At 53.0% G+C, this 13,680-nt stretch overlaps 2 protein-coding genes across 4 annotated transcripts; both read right to left on the reverse strand.

Moving 5' to 3' along the window:
• Nucleotides 1-1,301: 1,301 nt before the first annotated feature.
• Nucleotides 1,302-4,544, reverse strand: LOC118228107. Of its 3 annotated transcripts, XM_035419399.1 has the most exons (4): nt 4,043-4,544; nt 3,691-3,961; nt 2,304-2,577; nt 1,302-1,896 (listed from the first exon to the last, which is right to left on the reverse strand). In XM_035419399.1, exons 1-3 carry the CDS (start codon nt 4,373-4,375, stop codon nt 2,336-2,338), a joined length of 846 nt encoding a protein of 281 aa, XP_035275290.1. In that variant the 5' UTR covers nt 4,376-4,544; the 3' UTR covers nt 1,302-1,896; nt 2,304-2,335. The 3 variants fall into 3 exon arrangements, with proteins under 3 accessions (XP_035275290.1, XP_035275288.1, XP_035275289.1); XM_035419397.1 differs by having other exon boundaries at nt 1,306-1,896; nt 3,691-4,544; XM_035419398.1 differs by having other exon boundaries at nt 1,308-1,896; nt 3,727-4,544.
• Nucleotides 4,375-10,882, reverse strand: LOC118228207. The gene is made up of 7 exons (XM_035419546.1): nt 10,750-10,882; nt 10,343-10,570; nt 9,225-9,802; nt 7,923-8,343; nt 6,412-7,299; nt 4,856-5,526; nt 4,375-4,401 (listed from the first exon to the last, which is right to left on the reverse strand). Exons 1-7 carry the CDS (start codon nt 10,880-10,882, stop codon nt 4,375-4,377), a joined length of 2,946 nt encoding a protein of 981 aa, XP_035275437.1.
• Between the last annotated feature and the right edge of the window lie 2,798 nt (nt 10,883-13,680).

The raw sequence follows: 13,680 nt of genomic DNA on the forward strand, positions 1-13,680 counted from the left end.
GGGTGATCAGGGCACATGGGGTGATCAGGACACATGGGGTGATCAGGACACATGGGGTGATCAGGACACATGGGGTGATCAGGACACATGTGGCGATCAGGACACATGGAGCACACAGGACACGTGGGGCTATCAGGACACATGGAGCGCACAGGACACATGGGGTGATCAGGACACATGGGGCGATCAGGACACATGGGGCGATCAGGACACATGAGGTGATCAGGACACATGAGGCGATCAGGACACATGGAGCACACAGGACACGTGGGGCGATCAGGACACATGAGGCGATCAGGACACGTGGGGCGATCAGGACACATGGAGCACACAGGACACATGGGGTGATCAGGACACATGGGGTGATCAGGACACATGGGGTGATCAGGACACATGAGGCGATCAGGACACATGGGGTGATCAGGACACATGGGGCGAAGAAGGATGAGTCTCACCCTGCCAGGAGATCCGGAAAGGGAAGTGTCTGTGGGGGTGCTGGGTGGCGCGTTAAGGAAATGATGTTTACGTGCATGGATGCATTCCAGAGTCACTGGTGTGCATGAGTGATCAGTTCTATCTCTGTGGTTCTGCTGCATATGAGGGTCTTATCTCTGTGGTTCTGCTGTGTATGAGGTTCTTATCTCTGTGGTTCTGCTGCGTATGGAGTTCTTATCTCTGTGGTTCTGCTGCGTATGAGGTTCTTATCTCTTTGGTTCTGCTGCATATGAGGTTCTTATCTCTGTGGTTCTGCTGCATATGAGGTCATCTTTGTGGTTCTGATGCGTATGAGGTTCTTATCTCTGTGGTTCTGCTGTGTATGAGGTTCTTATCTCTGTGGTTCTGCTGCATATGAGGTTATCTCTGTGGTTCTGCTGCATATGAGGTTATCTTTGTGGTTCTGCTGTGTATGAGGTTCTTATCTCTGTGGTTCTGCTGCGTATGGAGTTCTTATCTCTGTGGTTCTGCTGCGTATGAGTTTCTTATCTCTTTGGTTCTGCTGCATATGAGGTTATCTTTGTGGTTCTGCTGTGTATGAGGTTCTTATCTCTGGGGTTCTGCTGTCTATGAGGTTCTATCTCTGTGGTTCTGCTGTGTATGAGGTTCTTATCTCTGTGGTTCTGCTGTCTATGAGGTTCTTATCTCTTTGGTTCTGCTGCACACGAGGTTATATTTGTGGTTCTGCTGTGTATGAGGTTATCTCAGTGGTTCTGTTGCATATGAGGTTATATTTGTGGTTCTGCTGTGTATGAGGTTCTTATCTCTGGGGTTCTGCTGTGTATGAGGTTCTTATCTCTGGGGTTCTGCTGTGTATGAGGTTCTTATCTCTGTGGTTCTGCAGCGTATGAGTTTACAATCATAGTAGCCTGTATTTCATATGCAGATGCGGGCTTTTATTAAGTTTATTAAATTTATTTCCAAATAACAACAAAAAAAATTTGATCAACAAAGCTTATACTTATGGGTGAAGTGTTTTGGGAACAAAAGCAACGTGATATTTCACAAACAACAATATCAATATGGCCATATGTGTGTGCATGTGAATAGGTTTTCAACTGAGCATTGCGAGAATGTAGTGTGAAAGTGAATATAGGACTGAAGTAATGTGAGCAGGAGTGTGTGTGTGAGTGTGTGTGAGAGGTTATGTGATTAGGGTAGTGTGTGTAAGAGGTTATGTGAGTAGGGTAGTGTGTGTGAGAGGTTATGTGGTTAGGGTGTGCAGGAGTGTGTGTAAGTGTGTCCAGCATACAGCCCCAAGCAGCCTGCTCATATCCCACCAGCTTCCTGGGCCATCAGCTCCACCCCCTCTGCAGTCCAGGCCACACCCCTCGGCAACAGCTCCGCCTTTCGGGGGGGGGGGGGGTTGGCAGGTACTTCCTGTCACACACAGTCTTCATACTGTGGGAAACAAATTCAGCTGGGGTTACTGCCACACTATATCTTACTAGCACAAACGTACACACACACACACAAACACGCACACGCTCACACACACACACAAGCACACACATGCGTGCGCACGCACACACACTCACGCACACATACTCACGCACGCACGCATACTCTACCCACGGGCCCCAAAATGAAACACTGCCCTCTGAATCTGTCTCCAGAACTGACAGAAATAAAAACGTCAGAACTAAAGCTGAGAAGCAGGAGCCTGCAATCAGGAAGTCCCCCCCCCCCCCCCGCCCGCGCTTTAAGGGGGGGCACAGCACCGCACAGACAAAAGAAGAGAAGAAAAGAGCGTCAGCAGCGAGCACGTCACACACTCCTCGCCCTGACACCACGGGATGAAAACTCACTTCCTGGCACACAGAGGACGCGGGAGCGAGGCCTAGTCTGTTTCTCCGATCACGTCAACCTCCCCCTCCTCTTCCTCAGATGGCTCCCTGTCACACAGCTCCACCCCCGTGGTTTCCAGTAGCAGGTCAATGGGCGGAGGGGCGGGGCTAGAACACTCCATCACATCCACCTCCACTTCCTCTTCGTCCAGCTCCCAGCTTCCTGTTGACCTCTCCCTGACCGCCCAGCATGGGTCAGACAGGTTCAAGGTCACACCATCTCTCCTCTCTGACCCTGGAAAGATCACTAGTCAAATGACAGCACACCTCACACCCTACTTCACACCTGTGAATACCAGGGATTATGTTCTCATTTTGTTTCGTTCTGAACAAAAACCGTTTCATAATGTTTCTGTTCCAGCATTCAGTCCACATAAATTAATGTAATAATGCTTAGTAACATTCTCGTGATGATGTCACAATGGTATCTACACATGCAAAAAAAAGTCCAAAAGTGCAACAAAATCATGAAAGTGTTGTCATAGCAATAGTAAACGGCACCCAATTGAGACCCAAGACACCAGGTGAGTTGAGTTAACAGTGTAATCAACTGCTCTAATTGATTCATGAAGTTTAGAGTCACAATAAAAACCAGTAGACCCTGTAGCTCTCCAGGACCAGGGTTGGAGACCACTGCCCTAAGATGAGTGCCTAGTTACAGGGCCTGACTTTTAACAAACTGGACTGAAGCTTGAGGTTTGCAAGGAGAAAAAAAAAACCAATAAAATATCATAACGTTATTAACCGGTTTACAACCGGTTTTCTCTCCGGAACACCTGAAAATGATTTTGTTTCTGTTTTGGTTTTTGTTCCATGAAAAATGTATTTCGTTTTTGTTTCCGTTCCCTGAACCTTTTCTAATCGCTGGTGAAAACTGACTGTTATTAGCATCATAGAAATAAAAAGCCAAAATGGCGGACGTACCAATAAACTGAAACCAAATTTGGCATAATGACACTCCCTAGAGGTCTGTCTGTTACTGTTCTGTCTCACCAAAAAACGATCACTTTCCTTTGGAAATGTTTTAAATTGATTCATTACTTCGGCCAGTTTTTAGTTAACATTTAAAGAGGAGCAGCCAAAGTGTCGATCCGTGAACATAGTTCTCCACTGAAACAAACTACACAGAATTCTTAATCATCCAGTTCCCTCAATAAATTAAGCTCTCAAATTACACTAGTCCCTGCAATTTATTTCTCAAAGTAAGCTAATTCTCTGAATTAAACTTCTGAATTAGCTTCCCCAAATGTACGTGCTAGTCTCAAAAAAAAAGTTTTCTCAAAATAAACCTGCTCTCTGAAGTCAGGGGTGTTCTTAAGTCAGGGAGGTTCTGGAAGGAGGAGTGTACCTGTGCAGGACGGCTGCTGGGTGTGGCCACTCTCACCTGGCTGTGATTGGCCGGGCCCCTCCTCCTCCGTCCTCCTCCTCTCAGTCTCTCCTCCGGCAGGGTCAGCCCCCTCTCCATCACTCCCTCTCTGTTCTTGGCCGGTCCCTCCTTCCGTTGGCCCCATCTGTCTGATGACGCTGTTCTCCACGCCTCCTCCCACTCTCACTCCGTCCAGCTCCCTCCGTTCTGCGTGAGTCACTCGTTCCAGAATGGCTGTGGAGTCTCCCATAACCACGTCTATCAGCTCTGTCCCCGTGGGCACGTCTATCAGCTCTGTCCCCATGGGCACGTCTATCAGCTCTGTCCCCATAACCACGTCCATCAGCTCTGTCCCCGTGGGCACGTCTATCAGCTCTGTCCCCGTGGGCACATCTATCAGCTCTGTCCCCGTGGGCACATCTATCAGCTCTGTCCCCATGGACACGTTTATCAGCTCTGTCCCCATGGACACGTTTATCAGCTCTGTCCCCGTGGGCACATCTATCAGCTCTGTCCCCGTGGGCACGTCTATCAGCTCTGTCCCCATAACCACGTCTATCAGCTCTGTCCCCATAACCACGTCTATCAGCTCTGTCCCTGTGGGCTGGGCCCGGGGACGCTGGGGCTGGGGGGGCTGGGCCCGGGGGATACTTCCTCCCTCTCCCATTACCTCCACCTCCTCATCCTCGTTCTCTGCAGCGATGACATCACACACAGTCTCACTGTATCTGACTGCATCTGCATGAGCTGTGGCTGTGGCCTGGTCTTCCTCTCTCTCAGCTGTGGCTGTGGCCTGGTCTTCCTCTCTCTCAGCTGTGGCTGTGGCCTGGTCTTCCTCTCTCTCGGCTGTGGGTGTGGCCTGGTCTTCCTCTCTCTCGGCTGTGGGTGTGGCCTGGTCTTCTTCTCTCTCGGCTGTGGGTGTGGCCTGGTCTTCCTCTTCCTCAGCTGTGGCTGTGGCCTGGTCTTCCTCTTCCTCAGCTGTGGGTGTGGCCTGGTCTTCCTCTTCCTCAGCTGTGGGTGTGGCCTGGTCTTCCTCTCTCTCGGCTGTGGGTGTGGCCTGGTCTTCCTCTTCCTCAGCTGTGGGTGTGGCCTGGTCTTCCTCTTCCTCAGCTGTGGGTGTGGCCTGGCCTTCTGTAGTCTCTCCCACCTGCTCCCCCACCCCCAGCTCCGCCCCCCCACCCTCTTCCTCATCGTTCGCCCTCCCCCCGCCAGTCCTGCAGTTCTCCTCCACACCTCCGTCAGTCCTGCTCCTCTGTGGATCAGGGTCTTCCATCCTTCCTTCCCTTCTCTCCTCCATCACTCCATCCCAGCTCATCTCCCCCCGCTGAACTATCCCCATCTCTCCTGCCGTCTGCTCACCCTCATTCTCCTCCACGTCTCTCTCTCCACCTGCCTCCTTCTTTCCCCTGGCCCCCTCCCTTTCTTCCTCTCCATAGATGCTGCTCAGCTGGGCCACAGCCAACGGGGTCCCGGGTTCATCTTCCCAGCATGCTCTGCTTTTGGGGGTCCTCATGGAAGGCGTCTGGCTGCTGGGTATGATCACCCTCCTCCACTTCCTCTGTGATTTGTGCCCATGCTCTCCCACCTGTCCAACAGAGCCGCCCGGAGCCAAAATGGACACCGGTCCTGTGGTCTCCTCGTTCAGTTTCCTTTTCTTAGGTGGTCTGCCTCGGCCTCGCTTTGGGGGACCCTCTGGCCCGGGGGTGCAGCTCAGGGTTGACAGTGTTGGTCTGACTCTCTGCAGGCAGACCTCCTGCTGCTTTACTGGCAGAGCTCCGCCCGCCTGGTCTGCACAGACATCCGACTTCCGTACTTTATCTGCGCAGACGGCAGAATTCTTCAGCCCATCTGCGCAGACTGCAGAACTCTTCAGCCCATCTGCGCAGACTGCAGACCCCTTCAGTCCGGCTGCGCAGACCGCAGACCTCTTCAGTCCGGCTGCGCAGACCACAGACCTCTTCAGTCCAGCTGCGCAGACCACAGTCCTCCTCACTTTACCTGTGCAGACTGCAGCTGTCTTGGCTTCATCTGCGCAGATACAAGGCTTCTTTGGCTTCCCTGCGAATCTATCCGACTCTCGAATGTTTTCCGCACAGCCGGCTGCTCTCCTTGAGCAGACGTTAGCATTCCGCAGTGTGACTGCGCAGACGCTGGCTCGGTCAGGCTTCACCAAGGAGGCCTCAAAGTGTGTGGGTGCACAGTCACTCATTGTCAGGGGCTTTCTGACCCTGCCCCAGCCCCGCCCAACACTGCTGGCCCCACCCCTGCTCTGCCCAACACTGCTGGCCTCGCCCCTGCCCTGCCCAACACTGCTGGCCCCGCCCCAGCCCCGCCCAACACTGCTGGCCCCACCCCTGCCCTGCCCAACACTGCTGGCCCCGCCCCTGCCCCGCCCTACACTGCTGGCCCCGCCCCTGCCCTGCCCAACATTGCTGGCCCTGCCCCTGCCCCACCAAACACAGTTGGCCCCGCCCCTGTCCTGCCCAACACTGCTGGACCCGCCCCTGTCCTGCCCAACACTGCTGGCCCCGTCCCAGCCCCGCCCAACACTGCTGGCCCTGCCTCTGCCCCGCCCAACACTGCTGGCCCCGCCCCTGCCCCACCAAACACAGCTGGCCTCACCCCTTCCCCGCCCGACACTTCTGACCCCACCCCTGCCCTGCCCAACACTGCTGGCCCCGCCCCTGCCCCGCCCAACACTACTGGCCCCGCCCCTGCCCCGCCCAACATAGCTGGCCCCGCCCATGCTCCGCCCCATTTTCTGTATTCCTCCGTGGCTCACTGCCTGCTTCCTCTTCTTTCGGCTTCTCTGCTCCTCGCTTTCTTCCTCTTTCCATCCCTTCCTCTTCCTCCTTTCATCCAAAGGCAATCCACGGGTCACAATCTTCCTCCTTCCGGCCTCTTCCACAGCCCCTGTCCGGCCCCCCCTAGCCACTCCCCTTGGGCTGCCGTGCTGCCCTCGTCTGCGCTTGGGTGGACAGAGGGATGATGGGACTTGTAGTCCGTCAGGTAGGGGGGTGGACAGAACGTGCAGTGGGACGGGGAAGGGACAGAGCCACGGTGGGAGGGGCTGGGGAGGCAGAGGGGCTGGGCCTGAGGGGGGAGAAGCAGAGGGGGGCAGCCCTGCTTCTGCGCCGAGAGGAGAGAGACAGTCCGGCAGGCGCAGCTCATCCATCCTGAACCTGATGGGCGGAGGTGGAGAGAGGAACTCTGGGATTCGTAGTTCTCTCCAGGGAGATGAGGAGTGGCCCAGTGTTGACTGGGCCGCCGGAACAGAAGGGGCCTTCGAGATTGCGCTGGTTGCTGGTGTGATGCTGGTTGCTGGGTGCCCACCTGTGCCAGCTCCAGGCTGGGTCAGACTCCCTAGGTCTCCGCTGGTGACTGCACCTCCACCGTCACTGTGTCCAAGTGCAGATCTCTCCCAGGCCCCATCCGCGTGATTCTCCCGTGAAAACAGGAAGCGATCCAGGATATGCAGCTCGTCCGAGGCTTGCTGGGGAACCCTGGGATATGTAGTCTCATGGGAACTTATGTACCTGGATTGGCGGTTGGTGGGAAAAGGGCCATCCTGAGTCCTTGAGCACATCAGCCCTGTGGAAAACAGGTCACTGATTGGAGAAATGTGCCATACCCACACAAACTGAGCACCAATGGCTGAAGGTGGCTAAGAATACAGAACAAGCTGTCACTAGACTTCCTGAACTGAGCGGGTCTATGAATGTTTCAAACATGGCGGCTCGCATCATGGGGCAAATACTGATTTTAAAATTCAGGTACTCAACACTGAACAGAAAGACACAGGCCCAGATTTAGCCCTGCTAGCGCACCCAGCTCTGTGTGAGCTGTAAACTCTGTGTTAAATTATACCTTATTTAAACGGAATCTCATTTACACAGTGCAGTGTGTTCACATTGAGCATTCACACTCAGCATCAACACTCAGAATCAACACTGAGCATCAACACCAATCATCAACACTGACTGTTCAGACTGAGCATCAACACTGAGCATTCACAATGAGAATTCACACTGAGCATTAACACTGACTGTTCAGACTGAGCATTAGCACTGAGGATTCACACTGAGCATCAACACTGAGTGTTCACAATGAGAATTCACACTGAGAATCAACACTGACTGTTCATTCTGGGCATTAACACTGAGCATTCACACTGAGCATTCACAATGAGCGTTCACACTGAGTAATCCTCTCACTGTTCTTCGGCCTTGGTGACTCTGTGATTTGGGGGCACTGGTAAGGACAGGGGCCAGAAGCGCCGGTTCCAAAAGCTCCTGGTGAGGGTTCCAGAATCCTGCTGTCGCCATGGCCACCAGCATCCGTCTCCACGACGATGGGGGGCAGGATGTTGAGACCCATCATGATGTCATCCAGGAGTTTTTCGATCTGCTCGTCGGAGTCCTCGGGGATGGGCGGAGCTGGGGGGAGGGGCACAGGGTTGTGGGCAGGGTGGATGTGCTGAAGAGGGACGGGTCTGTGGGGAGGGGGAAGATGAGTATGGGTTGGGGGTGAGGTCATGGTGGATGGAGGGGTGAGTGACAGGCCTCTGCAGATCCTCTGGGGGAGGGCGGAGCCCACTGAGAGCCCACTCGGCCTCTTCACCTCTGGGAGACCATCCTGCGGGGGTGGGGGGGGGGAGGGAAGGAGAGGGTAATAAAGCCTCATTGCATAAAAACAGATACAAACTGATACGGAAAGACGTCTGTGTGGACAGCGGTCTCTGTTTCCTTCAGAACTCGACCCTTATTTGACTGTATGTTGGGTGAAGGACTGGTCGGCTCGCTACTGAAGTGAACTGTGAGGATCCTTTATCGTGTTCTGTGCTCAGATGCCTAACTAATACTCCAGTCATCACCATGCAACACAAACACAATCACAGCACCACTGGGTTCATTGGGTGTACCCAGTGGTGCGCTAGTGCCATGGAAACCGTTTCCGAACAAGCTCCTAGACTCCGGCTAGAAATCCATCCTTCTGCCTTTTATAAGAGCTGAAACAGTCATTTTATGGTCATTTTATGGTCGTTTGCAGTCATTTACGGTTGTGTATGTTTGGTGTGGTCACGTATGGTTGTGTATGGTTGTTGTGGTCACGTATGGTTGTGTACGGTTGTTGTGGTCACGTATGGTTGTGTACGGTTGTTGTGGTCATGTATTGTTGTGTACAGTTGTTGTGGTCATATATGGTTGTGTACGGTTGTTGTGGTTATGTATAGTTGTTGTGGTCATGTATGGTTGTTTCCCAGCTGTTGGACATGCATGTGCTGCTCTGTACTGGGTCTGTAGCTATATCAGCAGGAGAATGTCTGTCAGACCCGGGCCCTGGCAGACCCCACAGCACAAAGAAAAAAAAAACCTTTAAATCAAACACAGACACCTACATATAAAGATCCAAATGCCAGGGCAGAAATGACCAATAGACCAGACAACCCCGGCACACTGTACTAGTTAAAGCAGAAGAGCTAAAAAAAAATAAAAGAAAAACAAAGGCCCACCCACCTTGCTCCGGGCGAGCCTGCTGAGCGTGGGCTGGTTTTGCCGATGTCTCAGGCCCCACCCCCTACTGCTGGAGTGCCCGCCCCTGGGGGTAGAGACCGCGCCCTCCTCCCGCACACTGACGATCTCCCACAGCTCGCCACTGGACTGCCGCCTCAGTCTGATCTTGATGGATATGCGTCGATCCCTCTGCCGGGCCCTGCCCTTCATCCCTCTGCTCCTCATCCTCCCCACATTTCCCCGCACAGTGCAGCTGGGAATCAGAAAACAGCTGCTGCCCGGACTGAGACTGCCCCCATGATCACACTGCTCCGCCCTATCTCCACCCCAACCCTGCCTAGCTCCGCCCCCCTGCTCACGTTGCTCCGCCCTATCTCCACCCCAACCCTGCCTAGCTCCGCCCCCACTGCTGAGGACAGCCCTGCCCCCACTGTCAAGGACAGCCCCGCCCCCGCTGCGGAGGACAGCCACGCCCCCGCTGCTGAGGACAGCCCCGCCCCCGCTGCTGAGGACAGCCCCACCCCCGCTGCTGAGGACAGCCCCACCCCTGGACTCTGTGGCTGTGGGGCTGCAGCTCTTGGCTGGAAACACAGGAGTTGGGGGGAAACCGGACCCTTCACGGGCTGCACCAACACCAGCAGAGCCACACAAGTCAGCGGGGGAGGGGGCAACAGAACCTGCATCCGGGGCAAGAGCAGAGGCACAGCCCATGAGTGGGGCAGCCGTGACATCATCACTCAGCGCCACAGGAGCAGAGCCTGCCTTTGTTGGCGAGATGCCAATTTGCCCGGGGGCTGCAGACGACGACAGAGCAAAATAGTCATCGCTGCTCTCTGGTGGCACTGTGGAAGAGCGGGCCTGGCACTGCCCGTCAGCACTGCCCGGTGTGGGGAGGGACGGTGACGTCATGGTTAGAGGGTGAGGAGGTTTTGGCATGCCCACATCTGTGTCTATCTGTGTGCCACTGATGGTGCCTGGCCCTTCCCCCTCCCCCTCTCCTCTCCTCCCCCCATCTCCTCTCCTCTCTCCCTCCCCCTCTCCTCTCCTCCCCCCCTCTCCACTCCTCCCTCCCTCCCCCTCTCCTCTTCCCCTCTCCTCCTCCTCCAGGAGCCCCTGGATGCCCAGGCTGGCGGCCGCCTGCAGCAGCTCCTCCCGCTCGGCAGGCCCCTCCCCCTGCAGCCGGCCCGAGTACAGGAAGCCCACCAGCCTGAGCAGAGGCTCCGCCCCCACGGCCTGCAGCTCCAGCAGCCGGCTCCGCCCAGGGGGAGGGGCGGGGCCACTGCACAGAACCTGCGCCAGGGCGGGGCTCAGCGCGGCCAGCACACAGCTGTGAGCCGGAACGGAGATACCTGAGGGGGGGGGGGGGGGTGAGTGGGGGGAGGGAAAGGGAGGGAGAGAGAGTGGGTGGGAGGGTGAGCGAGGAAGAGGGAAAGGGAGGGAGGGAGAGAGAGCGGGGGTGGGGGAGGGCGGAGGGTGAGTACTGGGTCACTGCGCTGAGATGCCAGGTGGAGTACAGGTGCTTGCTCACCCTCAGCCTGCAGGAGGGTGTCGCAGAACAGACTGCGTCTTTGCTGCCTCTGCAGCTCCCCCAGCAGCGTCTGCTCGAACCCGGGCCTCTTCCACCGCCACATCTCCACCCTGCCACAGGGGGGAGCTGTCATCTACATCACACCGCCGCACGTCCAAAATGCACACATCACACTTGCAACCCATTCACTCAGCCAGGCATCTGCTGGGAAATCAAACCTGCAATCGCTGAGACACAACCCCAGTTCCCTAAGCACGCACCTCCATTTCACAACCACACGCGGCTGGTCCACATGTCATGAGTAAAGGTTGTGTTTAAAAATTTAACACATTAAACAAAGCTATTTCCCGTCTGCTTGCTTGTTGGAGATCCATCTCAGTCAAATGGGTTGTATGGCCTGGGGCTGTATCAGTAACAAGCCAAACTTGTTACTGGATTCACAGCGCTCTGACTTTACAGACACTGTGTGCCAGCAACAATAGCAACCGCAATCAAGAACACGGACAGAAACTACCATTAGCCAGTCATTTCATTAACACGACTTAAGAGATTAGACGGAAAGACGGCGATAATGTTCTCGATAACATGACTAGTAATTCTGTCCCCAATAAAAATGTATTGGTTGTCGACGTTTAAGTAAGCCGTACGGTTTGAGGAAGATCTGTTTATTAGGTTTAAAGTTCTAACATTATTAGCGCAACTCATTCAATTCAGCCCGTTCGACAACGTGCAACTTGGTCCAGTGAACTGTTCCTTTTCGCAAATGTCACAGTATTGGAGACGTTACGCCGGCTAATAGTTTCTCCTCTATGAGGGATCAATATCACAATAAATGAATTACGTTAAATTATGACTGAACTGAATAAAATACACGTAGGCAGGAAGCGGGGAGAGGAGGCGGAATCAAAGGCTGAGTGTGACTGCGGAACAAAACGCAGACAGATTAAAGATCCTGAAATAAAATTCAATTAATCATTTTTTGTGTTTTGTAACTGCAACCCCCATAGACCTCCTCAGTATTTCGCCATAACAGGCACAACGGGTTTCTAGCTGGTCCATAACGACATCGGCTGAGCAGCGTACTGAAAACAGGACACGCAAAACCGGCATCAAGTTACACAGACTTACACTGCTGGTTACCTTTCTGGCTGCTACGCCACGCCAATTAGCTTCATACTCAGCTGTATAGCAAGTCTAACGTTTGCTAACAGGTAAAAACTGCAACATGAAAAACGGCCAAACAATGTTTTTGAACTAGCTTGCTTGTTATTTAGTAGTGACAAGCTGTTTGTTGGTAAAGAACTTTAATCTGGTCCAAAAAAAAAAAAAAAACTCCTGTCAAAACAGCTAAACTGCAGCACATCAACAGAATGAAACCAGAAGCCGACTCGGATCCTACTTTAACAAACTTTTAATGGCTCAGAATGGGCAGCGATAAAGGGATTAGGACCGTGTTATTTCGACTACCTGCTGGTAATGCAAACATAAATCCAGATAACGGCACACACATCCCCAGCTAACGCACCCCTGCTGTATGACGCTCGCTAAGGCGTTAGCTAGCAGCTAGGCCAGAAATTTCTGATCGCTTCATGCCGACTCCCGGGGCAGAACACACGACAAACTTGCTAATGTGCAGCTCAGTGGTATTGAATTCCAACCAGAGCTGGCTAACCTGTGGGCCACAAACACACCACAAACCGTTCGCCAATGAACTCCAAGGGTTCAGGGAAAACACACAAGTTCTAAAAAGTGCACCTGCTTACCTGTGGAAAGTTCGCTTAAAGTCGTTTTAGAGTTCTTAGTCAAAGCAACTTTAGCTTAGAATATAAATCAACAAATGTTTTCAAGACGTATTCTTGCTGCTATGGTTTATTTTACTTTTTAGAACGGTGATATAGCTAGCAGGTTCGATTTTTACACGCGCTAACGTCAACCGTTGAGAAACAATAGAGGGGGATGTTGGGAAACTGCTGGCCATTTCGGCTCTTTTTCGGGCGACGGTTCCACACCTGGACGGTCACCATAAAAATGTCTGACCTTTACAGTTCGATCCGCAATGGTGGCAGCATGCCTGGCCTTGGCACTTCAACTTTACTTGTCTAAATTCTACAGGGAAAACACGATTTTGCCATCATTTTACAATCCGCGATTTTAAGTCAGATGACAAACGTATTGTACGCAAAATTTGCATTTTAAAAACTGAAACGTTTGATTATAAATAAGAAATATTTTAAAATAGTGTGTAGATGCCAAGATTTGTACCAGAAATGTTAACTGTAATAGGATTATAGTTGAAGCCAACAACAGTAAATGTAGGCAGCGGCTGAATATTACAGGTCCTCTAACACAAGGCAAATTCTGACCCCACAATCAGCCGGTCACAGCCGAAATCAAGATTTATGAGACAAGGAGATTTCCAGTGTTCAGTTGTCCTGTTTTGGTGATCATGTGGCCGCTGCAGCCTAGTCTTGCGGTTCTTAACTGACCGCAGTGGGAACCGGCGCGGTCACTTCCTGTAGCCCATCCACTTCAAGGTTCGACACGCTGTGCATTCAGAGATGCCCTTCTGCACACCTTGTTGTAAACAGCGATTATTTGAGCATTTGTGTCCTTTCTGTTAACTCGAACAAGTCTTCCCCTTCTCCTCTGACCAGCTGCTTGGATCACACTTCTTGCCCATTTTAATGTTTTGTTGAACAAAAACTGAAACCTCTTCCCCAGGTCTGCATGCTTTATATGTTGAGTTGTAGCCGCACAATTCTGAGTGTGGAAGAGTAGGCTCTGCACAGGTGTTAATGCGGCCATCTCACATTCACACTCAGGGTAAGGCTGACTTAACCACACACAGCACAGCCTGCACATCAAACACATGCTTCTCACTTCAACATCACGCCACCTTCATGCACTCAGAAATCACAGCACAAAGTCAGC

Source organism: Anguilla anguilla, chromosome 5 (assembly GCF_013347855.1).
Source record: "Anguilla anguilla isolate fAngAng1 chromosome 5, fAngAng1.pri, whole genome shotgun sequence".
NCBI classification, from domain to species: domain Eukaryota; kingdom Metazoa; phylum Chordata; class Actinopteri; order Anguilliformes; family Anguillidae; genus Anguilla; species Anguilla anguilla.